At 55.6% G+C, this 19,184-nt stretch overlaps 1 protein-coding gene across 3 annotated transcripts in view; it reads right to left on the bottom strand.

Moving 5' to 3' along the window:
• Positions 1-733: 733 nt before the first annotated feature.
• QSOX2 (quiescin sulfhydryl oxidase 2) overlaps positions 734-19,184 on the bottom strand; it is a 39,506-nt gene continuing 21,055 nt past the window's right edge. For 2 of the 3 annotated variants that reach the window (XM_032261789.1, XM_032261791.1), the window contains exons 4-12: positions 18,479-18,587; positions 18,238-18,328; positions 16,150-16,295; positions 13,780-13,914; positions 13,461-13,590; positions 11,589-11,711; positions 9,880-10,030; positions 6,068-6,256; positions 734-3,515 (exon numbers count right to left, since the gene is read on the bottom strand). In XM_032261789.1, coding sequence (XP_032117680.1) covers positions 2,968-3,515; positions 6,068-6,256; positions 9,880-10,030; positions 11,589-11,711; positions 13,461-13,590; positions 13,780-13,914; positions 16,150-16,295; positions 18,238-18,328; positions 18,479-18,587 — 1,622 coding nt within the window. In that variant the 3' untranslated portion in view covers positions 734-2,967. The remainder of the gene's footprint in view (positions 3,516-6,067; positions 6,257-9,879; positions 10,031-11,588; positions 11,712-13,460; positions 13,591-13,779; positions 13,915-16,149; positions 16,296-18,237; positions 18,329-18,478; positions 18,588-19,184) is intronic. The other variant, XM_032261790.1, reaches the window with a different exon arrangement.

The following is a 19,184-nucleotide window of genomic DNA, read 5'->3' as shown; positions in this document are numbered from 1 at the left end:
TGAGCCACCGCTCCCGGCCGGAACTTCCCGCTTTTAACCTCCTTGAACCCAGCCCCCAGCTTTTGGGAAGAGCTCAGCCCGAGTCCCCCAGGTTGCCAGGAGGAGGGGCACCTGCAGTCCCCCTAACAAACGCTGCTCAGGACTCAAAACCTTGGGCATAGGCAGGGCCTCAGTTCCCTGCCAGCCTCTGAACAGCCTGGCCAGGGAGGTGCCAACCGGACTTCTCCTAAGCCACAGGCATGACTATTGGAGACCACTCCCCGCCCCCACCGGCACAGCAAAAGTGGGGGCGGGGCAAAAGAAAACGAAACCCCACAGGGCAGCGCAAACTCAGCCATGGCGGGACACTCACACCCGGGAAGCAGAGGGGTGGCCATTCATGCAGGCTGGGGTTGCTCTGAGGTTCCCTCAAGCTGGGCTGCTGCCAGTGCCCTTTGAACTGTGTAATTTTTACATGAGTCTCAGCTCCCTTTCATCCACCTGTAAAATCCAGGGTCTTGTCCTGTCTCTCCGTCCAGATCAGCTCCAAGGAGATAATCTATCATTGATTTCCATCTTTCACTTTCCATTTGACCCTTTGGCTGTCTCCCAAAAGCCAATGGTTCAAAATAAGAAATTCTAGAATTTCAGATGTCCAGTCCATAAACAGAAAGAAGGGTCCATTGTGCACCCCACCACACCTACCACACTCTCATTGGTAGAGCTGGTTCACATTTCAAAAGAATCACAATTGTTTTCAAATGTCAGATTCCTTTATTCATAAAATGTGCACATTATAGTTTACTTAAATACAAAATGTTCACTTTCCTTGCAGGTAAGAAATTTCACTGACATTTCCATGTCAATTAGCTTATTTTTAATAAAAATCCTTCCGTTAAAAATAAATAAACATTTAAATTACTGAACTATTATATTCATTAGTCTCAATACCTCTTAAAATACTTAAAACTTGAGAAAATAGGCTCTAAACCTTGTCTAAAGGTGGCATCCAGCTCTGAGCGGTCACACGAGGTGTGTTACAGCACGGACATGTGACCCCTGGGGTCACCCCCGCAGTGGCTCAGATCCCCACCACTGACACTGCTGAAAACCCTGCCCCTCAGCAGGTCACAAGCTTGTCCCCAAAACAGTGGTGACCCCAGATTGCAATAGGATGATGAAACTGCAGCCACACTGCGCTCCACATGGGTTTCTGGAAAGGCCGAAGCTGGAGACGGTAAACCTAACACTGTCCCAGGTCACCCCGGCTAAAGACATTCAACACTAGCCAAAAGTCAGTTTAGTTAAGGGTTCAAAGGCAAATACACTGAAACCCATGTGTAGACCCGCCTGGTTTTCAAGCTGAAAGAGAAACACTTGGTGTCTTCAATGACACAGGCCTCTAACCAGCAATGAAGGCAACATCACGGCTGTCCAAGCACAGAGGGGTTGGAAGTGTGAAACCAGAAGAAATGCTCACGTGAGGGCTGTGAAGCCCGAGGCCAAGGCATCAGACACCTCTCCCACCAGCTACGGGGCTCTGGGCGGCATCCTCGGCGCAGCCATTCTGTGACGGCTGTCTAAGGAATCAGCTGCTGACCGTGTTCCTCAAGCCGCAACAACATGAATATTATGGTGGTCTTACGAACACACCATGTGATCCGCCGCGATTAGTAAACACGAGTATACACCGCCAAGGAGGCAAAGCGGAAAAAATATTTACCACTGTCAGAGAGACACACACACACACACACACACACACACAGATGGTCACACTAACACATCTGAGCCTGCTTTAGCCAAATCAAACTGAGCCTGTGAGACACACCAACAGCCACAAAGAAGCTCAATATAAATGTTCCCAGAAATAGTGTATTTGTTTTGTTTAAATCTTCAGAGGTAACTGACCACTAAACGTTTTGGGTTTAAAACAATGTTTAAAATTATTAAATGGTAAAAGAAATAATGACCAAAGCTTTGGAAACCAGTGCCTGTGTGGAGATCCTCCCCAAAGCAGCTTCAGGCAAAGGAAACCTGGCACAGACGCCTGCCACCCCTGCCCCTCCATGGGCCCAGAGTGAGGTGCGTGTGTGGCTGGGATCTGCAGGCCTCTGTGGTGCTGGGTGAAGAGCAGACCGCAGAGGGGTCTTTAGCAGTCTCCCTGGGGCTGTGCTCCCAAGGGCAGACCACTCTCCTCCCCACCCCCCAACAGAGGGGCCTCTGCTCTGAGCACCGCCTGCCCGCTGAGCCGAGAGCTGCCCTCCGGGGACCAGCTGTCCGAATGGCCCCCATTTACTTGTCTCTCTCTTGTCACCAGATAAACAAACAAAGGCACTGCCTCTGAGGGTTAAATAAGCCACCATCCTTCCCATCCCCAAGTCCACGGCACAAGGCCTCTGGGGGTTATCTTCTGAAATGCAGCACAGCCATGAAATTCCTCGGCTCCTCCCCTGTTCAAATCCCAAGTGGAGTGAAAACACCTGCAGGAGCGCAGCGAGCCCTCAGGAACCCTTCCCTAGGGAAGCCGTGGAAAGCACACTGGACGGTCACCGGAGCCGCGCTTGCTTAGAGGAGCGCACGCCTGCACTTCCGGGTCTGCTCCGCCCCCGCCTGGCTAAAGGAGAACACTTGGCAGCCTGGAGGGGCGGGGGCAACAAGGCCTTGCAGGATGAGTCAGAGTCCAGGACACTTGAGATTAAAGTGTGTGGGGAACACTATTTGGCCTGGACTCCTCGCCCGGTTTTAGAGCAAACATAGAAAGCCTTTTTGCTGTAGAACCCGTGAGAGCAGTATGAACAGACTTTGCCAGGAATGCAGACATCCGCACAAAATTACCCCACCTCTTCCCTCGTCAGAAGAGCGTTTGTGAAACGAGGACTAGGAAGCCAAAAGGTGCCATTAGATGTGAAACCGGGCCCTCGTGTAAAATCCCTGATCCAATATTAAAGCTGCAGGTGGCACAGGGCGGGGCTGCCTCTCCGAGGGCACTCACACAGCCGGGTGGTGGTGCTTGACCTTCCACCGCCTGGATCTCACCCGGAAGAAGAAGTACATCACCATGAGGAACAGGGACGAGGCCACGTACAGCACCACACAGAGACTCATGTCCAGGCTGGAGAAGCCAACCCCGAGGAAGGGCACGGCCACCTCCACCTGCTTGTGGACCTCGGGCCCATCCAGATTCTGGAGTCTCACGTCCAGCCTGTGGCGCAAGCTCTCCGGAAGGGCGGGCCTGGGGCCCAGCGCACTGGGTGGACGAACACTCTGGGCGTCTCGGTCTCCATGGGACTTCTCTGGGGGAGTGAGTCTTTTCTCCTCTTCTTCACCCCTAGCCAGCGTTCCTCCTTCACCAGAATCCCCCTGGTCTGTGGAATATGTGTCTAAGAGGTTGTCACGGCTGTAGTGCTGTTTTAAGAATGTGAGCACGTGGCCTTCATCCCAGCTGTCCAGGCCCTTCATTTCCTCATGGCAGGCTGGGCAGAGGTCTGGAGTGGGCCACTGAAGCTTTGGAAACCTGGGATCCTCACTCGGATGGCCTAGGAAGAAAAGGAAGCAGGAGAGCCAGAGGGAAGGAGGCCTGTGGGGCCAGGTGCAGCATCCGGCCAGCAGACTCCTACTCCGCCCACCACGGGCCCCCGCTGCCCCAGGGCTGCGTCCCGCCGGGCCTCCCTCCCTGTCCTTCCCACCCTTCCCTTGCAGTGCGGCCCAGAGGACACCTGCTTCCGCAGGCCTCTGCGCATGTGTCCCCTCTGCCGTCTCCCACGCCTGCAAGTAAGGAGAGGCTACAGGCTCGGCCTCCACCACTTCCCGGACCACACCTGCCCCAAACCATCCGGCGCTTCACTCCCAAAACAGGTGACAGCGCACAGCTCTCACCTCGAGGTCTTTGTCCCCACGTCGCTGCCCTCTGCTCTTTCCCGAGGGTGCACCCAAGACCCACTGCCCCCAGTGCCCCGGCCACCTGGGCTGTACGGACAGTGGGCCTTAGGTGCACCCTCAGGAAAGGGCAGAGTGGGTGGGAGGCATTTCCGCTGGACTCAGGCACACTGGCCCTTTCCAGACTACAAATCCCTTTCTGCAGTGACGTGCTCACGCCGGGGAACAGCAGGACACACCAGCGGCCCCTCTGAAAGGTTGCTGTGATGGTCTCTATCACCTCACACACTACTACTGATGCTGTTTGGTAGAATAAGGAGCAAAGTTGACAACTGTTGTGCGGCTTTTTATACACTTCTTTAAAAAACCCTCAAACTTCTATTTTTTATGTTTAACGCTTTCATTAAAACGGTGGCGCTGGAGCCCAACAGCGTGTGTCTCCGCAGTGCGCTCGCTCTCAAGCTGAAAGGCGACGGACGCCTAGAGCCTTACTATGCTGAATTAAGATCAGGACTTCTCTAAAAAATCAAGAAAGAAGAAAAGAAATACTGACGTGCAGAGAGACAAGCAGAGCTTGCCCCCAACTCTACTCCCAGACACACTGCAGTGGGAGAGGCCTGCGGGTCCCTCCTGCACATGCAAACACACACGTGTCTGTCCTGCCGAGACACCACCCACACCCCCTTCTACCGGGGTCTGTGCCCCCATGCAGCTCCACGCTTGTGAACACAAATCTACCACATGCTTCCGACACCTGCGTGCCCGCACGGGTGTGCTGGGTGTTTATCTGACCCGTGCCCTGTGGGCGGCCGTGCACACAACTCTGCAGCGAGCATCCTTGTAGACACAGCTTTGCACGCCCGCCATGGACTGCCAGGAGGGATGCAGACAGGACCCACCTTTGTAAGGTTGTGCTGCCCAGTGCTCGGCCACGCTTCAAAGAGGGCACTGAATCCCACGGAGGGGACAAAGCATGGACCAGCTGCGCTTGGTCAGAAGCTGCCAGAGCCTCGAATAGGACTGGAGAGTAAGGCAGCAGCCCGGGGCAGAAGACCCCTGGCAGATCTCCGAGGGGCCTCCCAGGAACTTGGGTCTCCATACATAGGCTGGAGGTGGGACTGGGTGGGGTGGGACTCTCAGGAGTGACAGTCACGCTGCGTGGGAAGGCCCCTTTCTGCTGCAGCCTCATGATGGGGGCAGGGGAGCCATAAGCAGGCTGGGGCCACAGGCCACAGCAGGGCCTCCAGGTCCAGGCAGCCCTGGCAAGGGTCCTGGTCCCACTGTCTTAGAGCCGAGGGCTCGGAAGGGCGCAGGGAGCTCTGTGGGTGGCAGCAACGCAGCGGCTGCCAGGGCAGAGAGGCTGAGACACTGTCCTGACCAGGGGACAAATCCCCCGGACACAGGCGCCTGCAGCCACATGCCCCAGACCCCGGCGGGCAGGCTCGGCGCAAAGAAAACCCATTTTCCTTAGTGCTTTAGTGTAATATGTTTTCATAATACAGTGGATTAAATAAAAACCCACAGTTCAGTGGCATTTTCTTTATTAAGATTTATTTCTCAGCGGAATTATTTTTAAGCCTAATTTTAATCTGCCACTGATTTAGGAATACTTTGAAGTACTTAACTCAGAGAAAATACATGTGCCCTATTTAATTTTTTTTTAACAAAACCACTTTGAGAGGTTTGGTTTATGTTTGGACAACAGATTTTCATACTAAAATTCCTCATCAAAAATTATGTTCCGGCCAGGAGTGGTGGCTCACGCCTGTTATCCAAGCACTTTGGAGGCCAAGGCAGGCGGATCACCTGAGGTCAGGAGTTCAAGACCAGCCTGACCAACATGGTGAAACCCCATCTTTATTAAAAAAAAAAGAAAAAAAAATTATGTTCCAAGCTTTCCAGAGCCAAATACCCTCAGGGTCTAGTGGGGTACCGGAGGGTACCACAGGAAGAAAGAGCCACACCCATGTCCCCAAGGGCCCAAGAGCTTCCTGGAGGAGAGAACCAACTGGAAAGCCAGACAGAAGCAACGTGGGAAGGCTGTGGCTCTGGCAGCTCCTGGCCACCCAAGTCCTGATCCTGTCAGCACAGCAGGTGGCACGAGGCCACAAAGCTCAGAGGCAAGCCCCGCCACAGCCGTGCCATCCCCGCTGTCCCCAGGACCAGGGCTTCCCATGCCCATGCTAAGACCCCACACCCAGGCGCTTCTCACCTGCCAGGCGGCCGTTCACCACGTTATGCTTCCTCCAAAGCCAGAGGATGGCTTGGTCTGGGGTTTTCACTGAGTCCATGGATTCTTTAGCCATTTCCTCAAAGTGCTCACCACACTCCTTACACCCAAAGAAGGTGCGAAGGTACCTCCTCACCGTCTGCAGCACAGCCTGGGGGTCGTCTTCAAAGCCTGCAGGGGAAAAAAACGCCACTGACAACAGCAGGTGCTGGGGGGTCACCTGACCCCACGCTTGTCCACAGAGCCTGGGGGGAACCGCTTCTTACACACCGCGAAGCCCCCTCATGTCTCCACAGAGGCCTCAGGCTGTGGGCACAGACCAGGAGCCAGCGCCTGCCCAGATGTCCAACACGCCCAGGTCCCGCACACTCTGGAGACACGATGACTGTGCACAGCACAGAGGCCAGAAGAGCGCGGAGAAGATGAGCCACCTGGGCCCCGGGGGCCCTTCCAGGAGCACCTTGAGTCTCCCACCAGGCTTCCGGCTGTCCGTGCCAGAATGCCTGGACCACCAAGCTTCTTCCTCGGGATCTGCCAGCTGGGTGCAGTCCCTCTTGCCCTATAAGCAACTCCCAGAGGCTGATGCCAGGGCAATGACACTGCTCATTCTAAATCTGTAGTTGTCGTGTCTGAAAGCCCTGCAGGGCACCAGCACAAGTGGGGACATGGCCTTAAGAAGTGACTCTAGGCTGCCACCAGCCATGGGTGTGAGGAGGCAGAGTGGGTGGGCGGGCACAGGGATGGGTGCACCCACAAGCCAAAGTTCATGCCACGGTAGGTTAAAACTGACACGGACGGGCCGTGGAGACTGCGCAGACGCCGTGAATGAACTGACACGGACGGGCCGTGGAGCCTGCACAGACGCTGTGAATGAACAACACACGTCTCAGGAAAGCAACTCCCGCCCACAGGTGGCAGAAGAGGCTAGCACCGCCCTGAAGGGGAACCCCTAAGAAAACCAAGAGGGCAGCATGGGGTGGGGCTCGGCAGTCCCCACTCAGACAACTAATACAGGAGCCTGAACGCAGATAGGAGACCCACGAGATTAAAACAGATTACATGTCAGCATTAAAAAAAGACACGCTTTGGAGAATGAGCCCGTCTTCATCGACAGCAGGCCCTGGGGGAGCTCCCCGCACTGGTGCAGGCCTGACGCCTGTCGGGGCTCCCTGAGAGCACAGCTGTGCGCAGGCCCTGATCTCAGCGTCCAGGTCAATCCCTAATCCACAGGGTTCTTGTTTCTTTCACCCAGAGAAGGTGAGAGCAGAGCAGACCACCACCTCCTCCTCGGCCTTGAGCATGTCCACAGGCAGCTGGGCGATAATGCAGAAGGGATGGCAGGCGCTGGCCCTGCCACCCGGCCCGTCTGCCCTGCTCTCCCACCAGGAGGGCTCCACAGACATCTGCCCCGCATCACCATGGAATCCCCCTCCTCTTCCCACCACATCACCGTGGGTGCGGGGCCCCCCTAATCTTCAGAGTGGACAAGAACCGTCAACCTCTACCTGTCGGGGGATCAGCCGCCTTGCAGGCATTTTAGTAGATGGGGCTTAAACATACAGCAAAGAGAAGAAAAACCTTCCAAGACTTAATCCCGTGGCCGCCTCTGACCCAATTCTCTTGGCAGGAGGCTACTCCTGGAACCTGCTTCCAATATGCTACAGGAGGGAGGAGCGCTGAGGGTCTTGTTAGTGGTGAGCTTTGCCATCACGCTGCTCTCACAATTCCACTACACTAGGGCCGCTCCTGGAAGAGTTTCAAATCAAATACCCTGGCCCCACCACTTCTGCCTGGTCTGCACTGTGCCCACACTGCCTTCGAGCAGCCGTGCCTCATGCCTGGGTGATCAGAGCAGATGGAAAGGGGGACGGTGTGATGGCGCAGCTGCTTCTCACCACAACCTTCCCCATGTAAACATGGTTTCGTGACTCAGGCTTGTTTCAGAAGCAGCTTTTTTGGAGACAGAGTCTTGCTCTGTTGCCCAGGCTGGGGTGCAGTGGCACAGTCTCGGCTTGCTGCAACCTCCAGTGCTGGGATTACAGGTGTGAGCCTTGCGCCCAGCCCAAAATCGGGTTTACATGGTCTGGCTCGGCATTCGCTCGGCAGTGTGGATGCTCGGATTTCAATTTCTGTTTGGACAGCTCCCAAGGTTTCTCCCTAAAAACATATACCTCTTTTTACTGTATGAGTATGAAAATGATTTGAGGTTAAAAACCACCCTCTCCCCCACCAGACCCCTGAGAAGCAGTAATCCAACGTCACCCTGCAAGCCGGGACAAAAGAGATTTTCAGACAGCCACTGCAGTGCCCCCATCCTGGGAGACTCTCCCATACTGTGACTTTGCTGCTTCTCCCATTACCAGGTGGAATCTATTTCTCCCAGCACAAATGTAGGCTGGATCAACAGGAGGTGGCAGAAGCGATGCCTCCACACTGAGGCCTCTCTGGAGGTCCTGCCTCAGCCTGTTGCTACCTGGTGGGGAAGCCACATTCAGGAATATGAGGCACTCCGAGGTCCCCTGGGCCAACTAGCTGCCGCCAGATGAAGGCAGCCACACGAGTGAGCCCAAGCAGCACTCACAGAAGAACCACCCAGCTGAGCCCGGCCCAAACTGCTGACCCACAGCATGATAAGCAAACACAGAGGAGGCTGCTTTACGCCCCGGCATTTTGGGTTACTTTGTGACATGGCAAAAAATAACTGTAAAAGAATTTGACAATTTCCTTGGAAACAGGATTGAACTGTTTGAGTAAAAGACTCCAGCTTGGCTTTAAAGTAAATGTTACTGAACCTAAATCACTGCTTAAACTGGGAAGCACACACACAGCCAAATTCAGAGGGGATTAAAAAAGCCAATATATACTTCAGTGTTCTGTGAAGGACAGAGCAGTTCATTTTATCTATTTCCTACTAATTGAAAATTATTAAATCCAACTTTAAAGCTTTATAGGTTTTAACCCCTCGTGCTGGGTGGCCTCTGTCCTGGCCCCCACAGATCCAGCCACCTAAACTCACCCCTCCTGTAATCCCCTCCCCTTGCAAGTGGCCTGGACCTGGGGACGGACTAGTGAGCAGAATCTGGCATAGATGACAAAATGTCATCCTCGGGTGAGCACCCTCTTGCTGGCTCCCTGATGAAGCTTGCTGCCATGATGTGAGCTGCCCCACAGAAAGGCCCTGGGCATGGCCTCTGGCCAGCAGCCAGCTTGGAGCTCAGGGCCTTACGCAAGCCATGTACGAGGAGGCGCGCCCTGCTCTCTTCTCCGAGAGGGTGCTGGGAGGCCACTCTCTCCAGGTGGGCCTCAGGTACCCGCCAGGCCTGGCTGACACTCGACTGCAGCCTCACTGATCCTGAAGAGGACCCATATGAGGCCATGCCCGACCTCAGAAACTGTAAGCTCATAACCATGGGTGGCTCTGGCTGCTTAATTTTGGGGTGATTTGTCATGTAACAGCTGATAATGAATATACCACTCCAAATAGATTTCACTTCTTCTCCCATTTTTTTTTTTTTAAAGCAAAACAGGGAGTTTACACTGCAGGGAAATTCCCAACCAGGGTTCTCTCACTTCTCTGTGGTTTATTTCCTGCATTTTAGCCATTCACATCCTTGTGAGTTCGAATGAGGGGCACTCATACCCTGAGGGCACAGCCCTGGGTGAGCTGCTCACGTGTGAGGAGTCTGAGGAGACACGCTAGTTCACATGCAGCACAACACGCCTTCACATGCACTGGCTGGGGTAGCGTGTGGGGCAGACCATCGGCGCCTCTGGCCTGCGCAGGGACAGCTCACCTGTGCCAACCAGTGCGTCTGGGTGGGCCGAGGCTTGAACAGTCAAAGTGTGGAACAGTTTCCAGAGAGAACATGTGTAACCCCTCAACTCAGGTCGGCTTCCTTGACATCCAACCCACTTTATGTGATTAGTAAGGAATATTCCAGAAATCTGAAAAAAAAAAAAAAAAAAAAAAAAAAACAAAGAATAAAAGACAATGGTTGAAATTAAAAACAGTCGACAGAAACCTTCTTGACTAAGGGGATGGCGATGGGGGTGTAGTTTACTGAAGCTGCATCAACTATACATACGATCTGTGCCTCCCACCACATGCAAACTTAAATTCAAGGAAACAAAGGAGAGGAATGGTTTCCTTCACTAAAGCAGCTCTCAGGCCAATCTCTGGAGAGAAAAGAAAGTTTTTCTGTATCTTGATAAACTAGTAACGTACCTACCTTTTCTTCTAAATTAGAATTCGCTATAATGACAGTATTAAAAGAAAAGGCAAGTAACAACAGAGAAGCTCACCTGTCAAGTAATTCTCAGCCAGAAAACAACGTGTGTTCACTTTTTTTTTTTTTTTGAGACAGATTCTCACACTGTCGCCCAGGCTGAAGTGCAGTAGCACAATCTCGGCTCACTGCAACCTCCACCTCCCGGGTTCAAGCGATTCTCCTGCCTCAGCCTCCCGAGTAGCTGGGATTACAGGCGCCCCTACGCCCAGCTAATGTTTTGTATTTTTAGTAGAGATGGGGTTTCACCATGTTGGCCAGGCTGGTCTGGAACGCCTGACCTCCTGATTCACCCGCCTCGGCCTCCCGAAGTGCTGGGATTACAGGCGTGAGCCACTGCGCCTGGCCTAAGGTGTGCTCACTTTTGGAGGCGGCCATGGGAGCGGGTGACTGCTGGCGAGCGGGGCCGTGAGCCCCGGGCAGATTTCAGTCTGGTCTCGCGTCTCATCAGCCTTTCCCTCCCTAAGGGCTCCTGAGCCTGTGGTGTGCTCTCAGGGGAGGTGTCACACATCACAGTCACATGAGAGGATGCTCCCGCGGCCTCAAGCTTGGAGTGGACTCAAGGTGGAAGAGAGGCTCAGGCCAGGCGCCCAGCACCGTCCGCTGCTCAGTTGCAGCCAGCAAACGGCAAGGCTGGCAAAATCATGGCACGATAAATTCCCCTTAAAAGATTCCCAGATCTGCTGTGTGCCACTGACAAGCAGCACGCTGGGTTTGCTTCCTGCTACTAACACTCCGGGGGCCGCAGAGAAGCTGCTGATCTGGACTAAGGAGGGAACAGCAGGCGGCAGTGCAGACCTCTCAGGGTGCGGGTCCCCTGAGTGAAGGCTGGCACCTGCTGGCACCTGGGCTTGGGGAAAGCCCCAGCAGGGCTGCCACATCATTTTTTGTTAGATTGGCTTACTAAAATTTTTAAAGTCCAAGTACTATACTGCTTAAGAAAGCCCCGTTTTCTCCAAAGGACGGGCTGTTGCAGTGCACTTTCGGTGGGCTGTCCTTAAACCGAGGCCTGGGCGTGACGCTGCCAAGGCAGACGTGAGGCCGTGGCCAAGGCAGATGTGAGGCTGTGGCCATGACGCTGTCACGGAAACAGGAACAGTAACGGTCGCTGCTTCCCTTCCTCACCGCAGAGCCAGGGCCCTGAGCAGGGAGGAGCTGCACCAGCGAAGGGCGAGGGCAGGAGGGTGCAGCGCGGCTGGCGAGGGTCCTGGGCTCACCCGCATCTTGTTGTTGACCAGGTCCAGCACGGCGTTGTAGGGGATCCTGTCCAGGGGAAGGCTGGCCAGCCACTCCTGCAGCATCTCCAACAGCTTCCTGACTGATGGCCGTCCGGGGAACAGCTGCACAAGGAGGGAGCCACCCTGAGGGCTACAGGCCCAAACCTGGGCCCACCCCCGCCGCCAGGGGCACAGCACCTCCAAGGACAAGCCCTCCATCCACAGAGGGACTGAATCTAGGACGGGGACCTCTCTAAGAACTCTGATGGGAGGCAGGAAATCTGAGGGGCTGTGGGGTGGGCGTCCAGCCAGCACCTCTCCCCAGGACAGCCTGCACCCATGGCCATGCCCTTCCCCAGCTGTCTTCGGCTCACCCACCTGTGCCCATGGCGTTGCTCCCGCCAGGTGACAGGCAAGGTCATGGTGTGTGACTCATCAGAGAGCTGGCGGGGCCTGCTGATTTTATTCCACCTTCCTCACAAGGAGCTCCACTGACCCCGCCCGCCCACTCAGCTTCCCCTCTGCCATCACCCTGGGCTAACTGCCTGCAGGCTCATGTGGGCCCTGACACTGGCCGACATCCCAACAGCTTGGGGAGCGTCTGGCTGAGAAGACCCCAGGGCTCTGTCTTTTTATGAGGAACTCTGATGGGCTGCTGCATCACAAACTGCAAAACACAGGTCGCCGAGAGCGCTCCTAACACCTGAGCTGAAACCTCACGGTGGCGATGCTGTGGCAGAAACCTGGGCATCCTCAGCTCAGTCCCATGTAGGCTAAAAAGTACCATGATTCATTTACCAGTATCGAATTTATTTTGGACATCCAAGTAAACTTCAGAAAAATATGAAGAATAACTTACTAATACCTTGGCCTAAGGAGTTACCTACAGCACAAGCATAAGAGCTCTGGGCCCAGCCAGACTCAGGGACGAGACTGAGAGGCGGGGGGAGGAGGGCAGGTCGGCCTCTCGACAGCTGTGAGACTCCAGCGAATTAGCTGGCCGGCGGCCACCACTAAGAGCCACCCTGTCCCCTGCTAATATGATGGACAGATTAGCAGGACACTTTCTTAAAGGAAATGAGGCCAGCTAGAGATTTCTGAACTCTGAATGGCACCGGGGGGTAAAAACCTGCCTGGGCAACGTTCGTGCATGCATCTGAAGCACCTCTTAAGTAAACTCTACCCAAAGTGCTCACTATAAATGATTCTGTCATGCATCTTACTTTTGGCAAGAGAAATATTTTAAGCATAAGCCTCCATGTCATTTAGACAGTAACAAGCAACTGAGGTTGTGGAGTTCTATCTGGCCACTTCCCTGGCTGGTCCTCTGGGCACAGCCAGGCCTGAGCTCTGTTGGGCTGTGTCTCTGCCTGGTCCTGGCCACCCCCCCAGTGGTCTCAGACACCACAGTGTGCTGGTGACGGCGCTGAGTGTGAAGGCCCCAGGACCGCTCCCTGCACCTGGCTGGTGGAGCAGGTGCACACCACCTGGGTCTGCACTGCCCAACCTCCCCTCTCCCCACAAGCCCTGTGCACTGGCCCGAGAGCCAGCTGAGGTGTGTGCCTGCATCTCCTCTCCAGACAGCCAGAGCTGGGCTTTACCACTAGGCGCTTGGCTCATGCCCCCTGCCCCTCCCTCTGCCCCTCTCCACATCCACCGCCCCAGGCCCAGTGCTGGGAACAGCACGCAGGCAGGAGGCACTTGGGAAACTGGTGGAATGAGTTGGGGCGCGGGCCCGGGCGGACAAAGCGAGGTGGGGAACACCTCCTCAACAGAGGCTGGCAGAGCCCCCCGCATGTCCGACGGCCCCGGGCACCCACTCTGTGCAGGGCCCAATTCCCACAGGCAGTCCAGACCAGAACCGTCCCGCACCTTCGCCAAGACAGTCACAAAGTCCTTGAGCGTCTTCAGCTCCGCTCCGGCCAGGGACCTGTGGGCCGCCAGCTCCACCCGCAGGAGGTAGTGCAGCCCCGACTCCAGGTCCGCCGTGTACAGCTTCGACCTAGGACGGAACATGGTGGCATCAGGGCACGCTGGCCTTTCCCTCCCTGTCCCGGCTGCTCCCCTGGACTCCCGGCCCCGGGAGGGTTCCTGGCGGCCCTCAGCGGCTGTGACAGGTTTCTGAGCGAACCCGCCCTGCAGTCTACACCGCACTGTCTCCCGGGGACTTCTGTTCAAGAGCAATACTTGCTTGTCAAATTCCCTCCAAACCACGACTTCTGAATTTTCTTCTTTGTTTGGCTTTTCAGGCAAGGAGAGTGGTTTTTTCCTCACATCTGGCAATGACTTCAAATAAGAGGAAAAGAAGGCCCGAAGAGGCTTCGCGCTGCGAGAAAGGGGAGGGCGAGGGTGAGAAGAGCCCCTTTATAAAATCCTCCCGTCAGAGCCCGGGTTCAGGAAAGCTCTGGCCCGCCCATTCAGCCTTCGGGCATTTACTGGGGCCTGGGCTGGGCTGAGCTGCCACCTGAGGCATAAGAGGAGACACGCCAAATCCACAGATTTACAACCAGTTCCAGTCGTGACAGAGCTATGACTCACTGATGTCTGTGGGGATCTTAAGGCGTTTTGTGAAGCTGGGTTGAGCATCTGCCAAGATCAGCTTTACTCCGACTGCGAATCCCTACATGCCTAAGAGCCCTCGCCGGCGCGCCCACAATCTGCCAGCCCTGAGTGGGGCATCTGGAAGTCGGGCCTGGGTGGATGTCAGCCCCCCGAGCTCCCCGCACGCCCATCCTGTGTGGACAGCTTGGAGCCGCCCTTCTGAGGACATGCCTGATGCCGTGACCCGGCACTTCAGGGTGACTCGTGCTGTTTCTGAAGACAGGTGGAAGGGTGATATGTGCAAAAGTATTAAAATACCTATGAAAACATTAACATTATTTTAATTAAGAAGTTGTCTACAGGATACTTTTCACGCTGAACAAACCTGGCAGTGGTTCAGGCAGCTGTGCCAAGGGCAGCGGGGTGCCCCGGACCTGGAAGGGCCACCTCTTTGGCAGGGCAGGGTCCCCAAGCACTCAGAGCATTTCCCGACAAGCTCAGTGGCCTCTGTGGTTACCCTGAATTCCAGCTTTATCTTCTCTATTTTCACTTTTTATTTATTTATTTATTTTTGAGACAGGATCTTGCTCTGTTGCCCAGGCTGGAGTGCGGCGGTGCAGTCTTAGCTCGCCGCAGCCTCAACCTCCTGGGCTCAAATGATCCTCCCACCACAGCCCCCTGAGTAGCTGTGACCACAGCTAATGTTTTCTTTCTCACAGGATGGAGTCTCACTATCAACCCAGGCTGGTCTCAAACTCCTGGGCTCAAGCGATCCTCTCACCTCAGCCTCCCAAAGTGCTGGGATGACAGGTGTGAGCCACGCGCCTGGTTTCTCTCTCAAAAGGACAGAAAACCAGCTAAGCAGCTGCGGTGCTCGGGGCTCCTGCACGGCTCCCTCTCTGCCCCAGTCGCTTCAGAAGAGGCTGGACTGGAAGCCGTCAGAGACAGGAAACACGTCCTGTCTTCTCGCTGCTGTGTCCCTGCACCCAGGAGCCCAGCCTGGGGACTCACCAAGAGCTGCAGAGGACAGTGCAGCTGAACCAGCATGCGCCGGAAGGATGCAGGCTGGGGCAGGGGCCGCCCCGTGTGCGGAAGGCCTCACGCCGCCCTTCTCCCCCGGGTGAGGGGGAGGCCAGGTCCCCTTCAGCCTCAGCATGTTACTTAACTTTCTCAACCCTTTATCGTTTGCTTTTTTTTTTTTTTTTGAGACAGGATCTGGCTCTGTCGCCCAGGCTGGAGTGCAGTGGCGAAATCCCAGCTCACTGCAGCCTTGACCTGTGAGGCTCAAGAGATCCTCCCACCTCAGCCTCCCGAGTAGCTGGGACTACAGGCGTATACCAGCAGGCCCAGCTGCTTTATTTTAGTATAGATGGGGTCTCACAGCGTTGCCCACACTGGTCTTGGACTCCTAGACTCAAATGACTCGCCTGTGCCCAGCCTCATTTTTCCTTTTCCAGCCTTATTGTAGACGTCTCTGCTGTTTAGCTGGGTGTATCTTAGGGGCACACAGGCACTCGCACAGAGGCAAAGGGCTTGTCAGGCTTCTGTGGCTCTCAGAGGAGAGAGCAGCAGCACAAGAGGAGCGGGGCCTGGGACCCACCCTACCTCTCATTCTGCGGAGGCGGGGGCGTGGGCTTGCCTGACAGCCCCAGACACGGCCCATGCTGCAGCCCAGAGTCCACAGGGAGCAGGGTAGGAGCACCCGCTGCTCCTTAAGCCCGGCCCAGCAGCCCTTGAGCAGGTGCTGGTTCAGCCACAGTTTCCTCTGTGGCTCTTGGTGAGTCACCACACCAGGCTCCTCCTAGGTGCAGCGACAGCAGTGAGAAAAGAGAAGTCCACAAAAACAGCGCAGATCAGCAAGACCCAAGAGCTGAGGGCCAGGGCCCAAATCTGCCCAGGGAAGGGAGGCGGAGGGGCTGGGGCTCCCCGGATTTCACACCAGACTCGCCCCGTCTACTCGAAGCCTCTGTCCGGTAACTGCACACGGCATGGGTTTCCCGGATCCCACCCTGAAACTCACACGTTAATCAATCCACGTGACCCATTTGGGTGGATCAGGTAACACGAGGGAACTGAAGAAACCCCGAGTTTCTCCAGAAACGCTTTGTCCCCGTCCAGCGCTCGGGTGACCACGATGTTTTCATACGGGATCAGGTCTAGGATCACCTGGGTGATGAGAACACAGTGACATGTCCACAGGACAGGACAGTCTTCCCAGAAAACGCGGCGCTGTGCAGACACACGGCCCCACAGGCAGCCTTTCACAGCTGGACAGGACGTTTCTCCCACCGCAGGCAAGACCCTCACGCGCACCTCCATTTTTATCACACTTTAGGGCAACTGATGGGACATACCATGGGCAGAAACTACAGTGTTATTTGGCAATTTTACAGACCAGTCAAATAAAACACTTTTTAATGAATCTGCATTTGACTCTCTAAAGCCAGTGTGCCCCCCACAACACTGACACTGGTCAAGCGGGGCCCTGCACACACCAGCCATGCCCCACGGCCTCACACACCTGTCCCACGTGTGGAAGCTTCGTGGCCGGGGCAGCAGGCCTCGGGCTGCCGCTCCTCCCCAGCCACCCTGCTCCTGTCTGCTTTTGCTCGGGCTGAAGGGGTAGCAGTAGGGTCTGTGGCAGAGGGACCACAGGAGTGGCATCTCAGGATTTCAGGAGAAACCCCGTGTGTGCCACCGCCACATGGGGCATATGTGTCTCCTTCTCTTAGACGGCAACAAAACCAGCTGTTTCTCAAATCCAGGGCCCTGGCTAGAGGAGTGGACGGGCGCACCCTGAGTGGCCGTGCCCCTCCTGAGTTGGGTATGTCTGCTGAGAGTTGATCACTACTCTGGGGCCACACTGGTCTCTGGCCTGGGCCCTGCCATGACTGTGCTGAAGAGCACTCCTCCCACATGGGTGGAGCCTGGCTGCCCTGAACGCTCCGGCACGCCAGGGAGGCAGGAGAGCGGGTCCAGCAGCAAGATGGGCCCGCACGCCCCTCTTCTGGGGGAACTCCTGCCTCTGGTCTGCATGTGTGTGTGCATGTGTGGAGGCCCCATCCGAGACAGCGAGTGCAGGAGGGGACCCTGGGACAGGGCGAGGGGGCTGGGAGAACACCACACCGCCTGCGGCTCCTCAGCCCTCCACAGAGAATCTAGCCAACCACAGGGAGGCATCCTGGCATCATACTAAGCCTGCAGGAGCGGTGCTGGGGTGCCAGGAGGGCAGCCAGGGCATGAAGCGAGGTGGCCACAGTGCAGGTGCCTGCAGCTTCCTTCCCACGCGCGCCTCCAAAAGCCCTCCCAGGGCAAAGCTGCACCCTCCCTCCACCGCCAGGCCCCCCAGCGCAAAGCCCTCCCAGGGCAAAGCTGCTCCCTCCCTCCACCACCAGGCCCCCCAGCGCAAAGCCCTCCCGGGGCAAAGCTGCTCCCTCCCTCCACCGCCAGCCCCCCAGCGCAAAGCCCTCCCGGGGCAAAGCTGCTCCCTCCCTCTACCGCCAGCCCCTCCGCAGTGGACAGAAAAGCAGTTGCCCAGCAAGCTGCGAGGAGGAGGAAGAGCAGCTCAGGGTGCTGGGCGAACGCGTTGCGACGAGGCCTTCCCTCATCTCTCGTCTCCGGGAAGACGGTTGGCAGTAACCACTTTCTGTGAGCTGCCCCTGCACCTGGTCCCTGGATCTTATTTAGACTGCGCCAAAAGCAAGGCTTTTGACTGTTCGTGTGAAATCAAAGTACCACAATGACAGAAACCATGTTTTACAGAATCCTGGATTTGGCAAAAATGTTGAGAGTTCAGAATACAGCAACAAAAACATCTCAGTAATAACATGTAAGAAACCCGGAATGACCTCAGGGTGAGATGCATGGGTCACAGCTTCACACCCAGGTGAGGCCGGCTTCTGAACCCTCCCACCGCCAGGCTCGTTCCTCCTAACGCTTCTCCAGGCACTGGGACTCTGCTGAGTAACACCAACTATGCCTCTGATCAAGACCGAGGACGAAAGCCACAGGCAGGAGACGAGACGCTGAAGCAGTCACCAGCACCCGATCCACCGCCACCCCCAATCGCACCACGCGGCGACACGCGCAGCCCACGCGGACGCAATACCTCTCGCCCAAGGTAGGAGTTGTTGCTTTCAAAGACAATAGCCACGTAATGGCTGCCACGGTGGTCAATGAGAGAAAGAACATCACTGGGCCTTTTAAGAGAAAGAAAGAGGCTTTTAGTGCTGTCAACAGCATCGAGCTGGCCACCACGTCCCAGTGGCCACATCATTTAATAAAACCTATTAAGTTTCTCGCGCAGTTCCACGTGAGTCTAACGCCGCCTTCTTCCTAGAGCTACTCACTGGATGGGGTTCAGGGGCGGGCAGGCAGGCGGCCGGCTCCCTTCTGTGTGGTTCTGCAGGAAGTCAATCATGGTCTGTCTGACTGTTCGCAGCTCGCGGTCAGGTCCTGCTGGAAGCACAGCAGGGTCAGAGCTGTGTGTGCAGCTGTCCTTGCGGGGCAGGCCCATACCCAGGGATAGCAGTCCCGCCCACACCTGGGCCCAAAGACAGCAGAGTGCAGGTGGCAGTGGCATGTATAATCCCAGTGGTGTGCTGACGCCACCCACAGGCGTGGTATAGACAGCACTGGATTCACACGCCTGGAGACCACACAGCAATGAGACAAGCGTGGCTGGGCCTCAAGCGTGGATGGGCCACAGGGATACGGCAACAGCGGCAGATGGTGAGACAGCATAGCCAGGAGCAGGCCCGGCAACGCCACCAGGTCACTCACACCCAGAGCCCCCCGAGGGTGTGGTCTGCAGGGTCTGCTCACACTCTGGGCGATGCTCACCTGGGTGGGATTGTTTGTAAAAATTCCTTGGGTGTGTACATGTGATCTGTGCACGTCTCTGAATATTTTTACAAGAACAAATTCACTCTGAAAAAGTTTTTACTATCATATTTGCCAAGCAAGGCAAAGCACAGAATGAAAACTTCTCTTTGAAGCTATTAATGTTTGAACTCTTTTTTTTTTTTTTTTTTTTTTTTTTTTTTTTTTTTTTTT

The sequence above is a fragment of the Sapajus apella genome, unplaced genomic scaffold (assembly GCF_009761245.1).
Source record: "Sapajus apella isolate SASKATOON/1434 unplaced genomic scaffold, GSC_monkey_1.0 scaffold126, whole genome shotgun sequence".
Lineage (NCBI taxonomy): Eukaryota > Metazoa > Chordata > Mammalia > Primates > Cebidae > Sapajus > Sapajus apella.
This window is presented reverse-complemented; position numbering and strand designations above follow the sequence as displayed.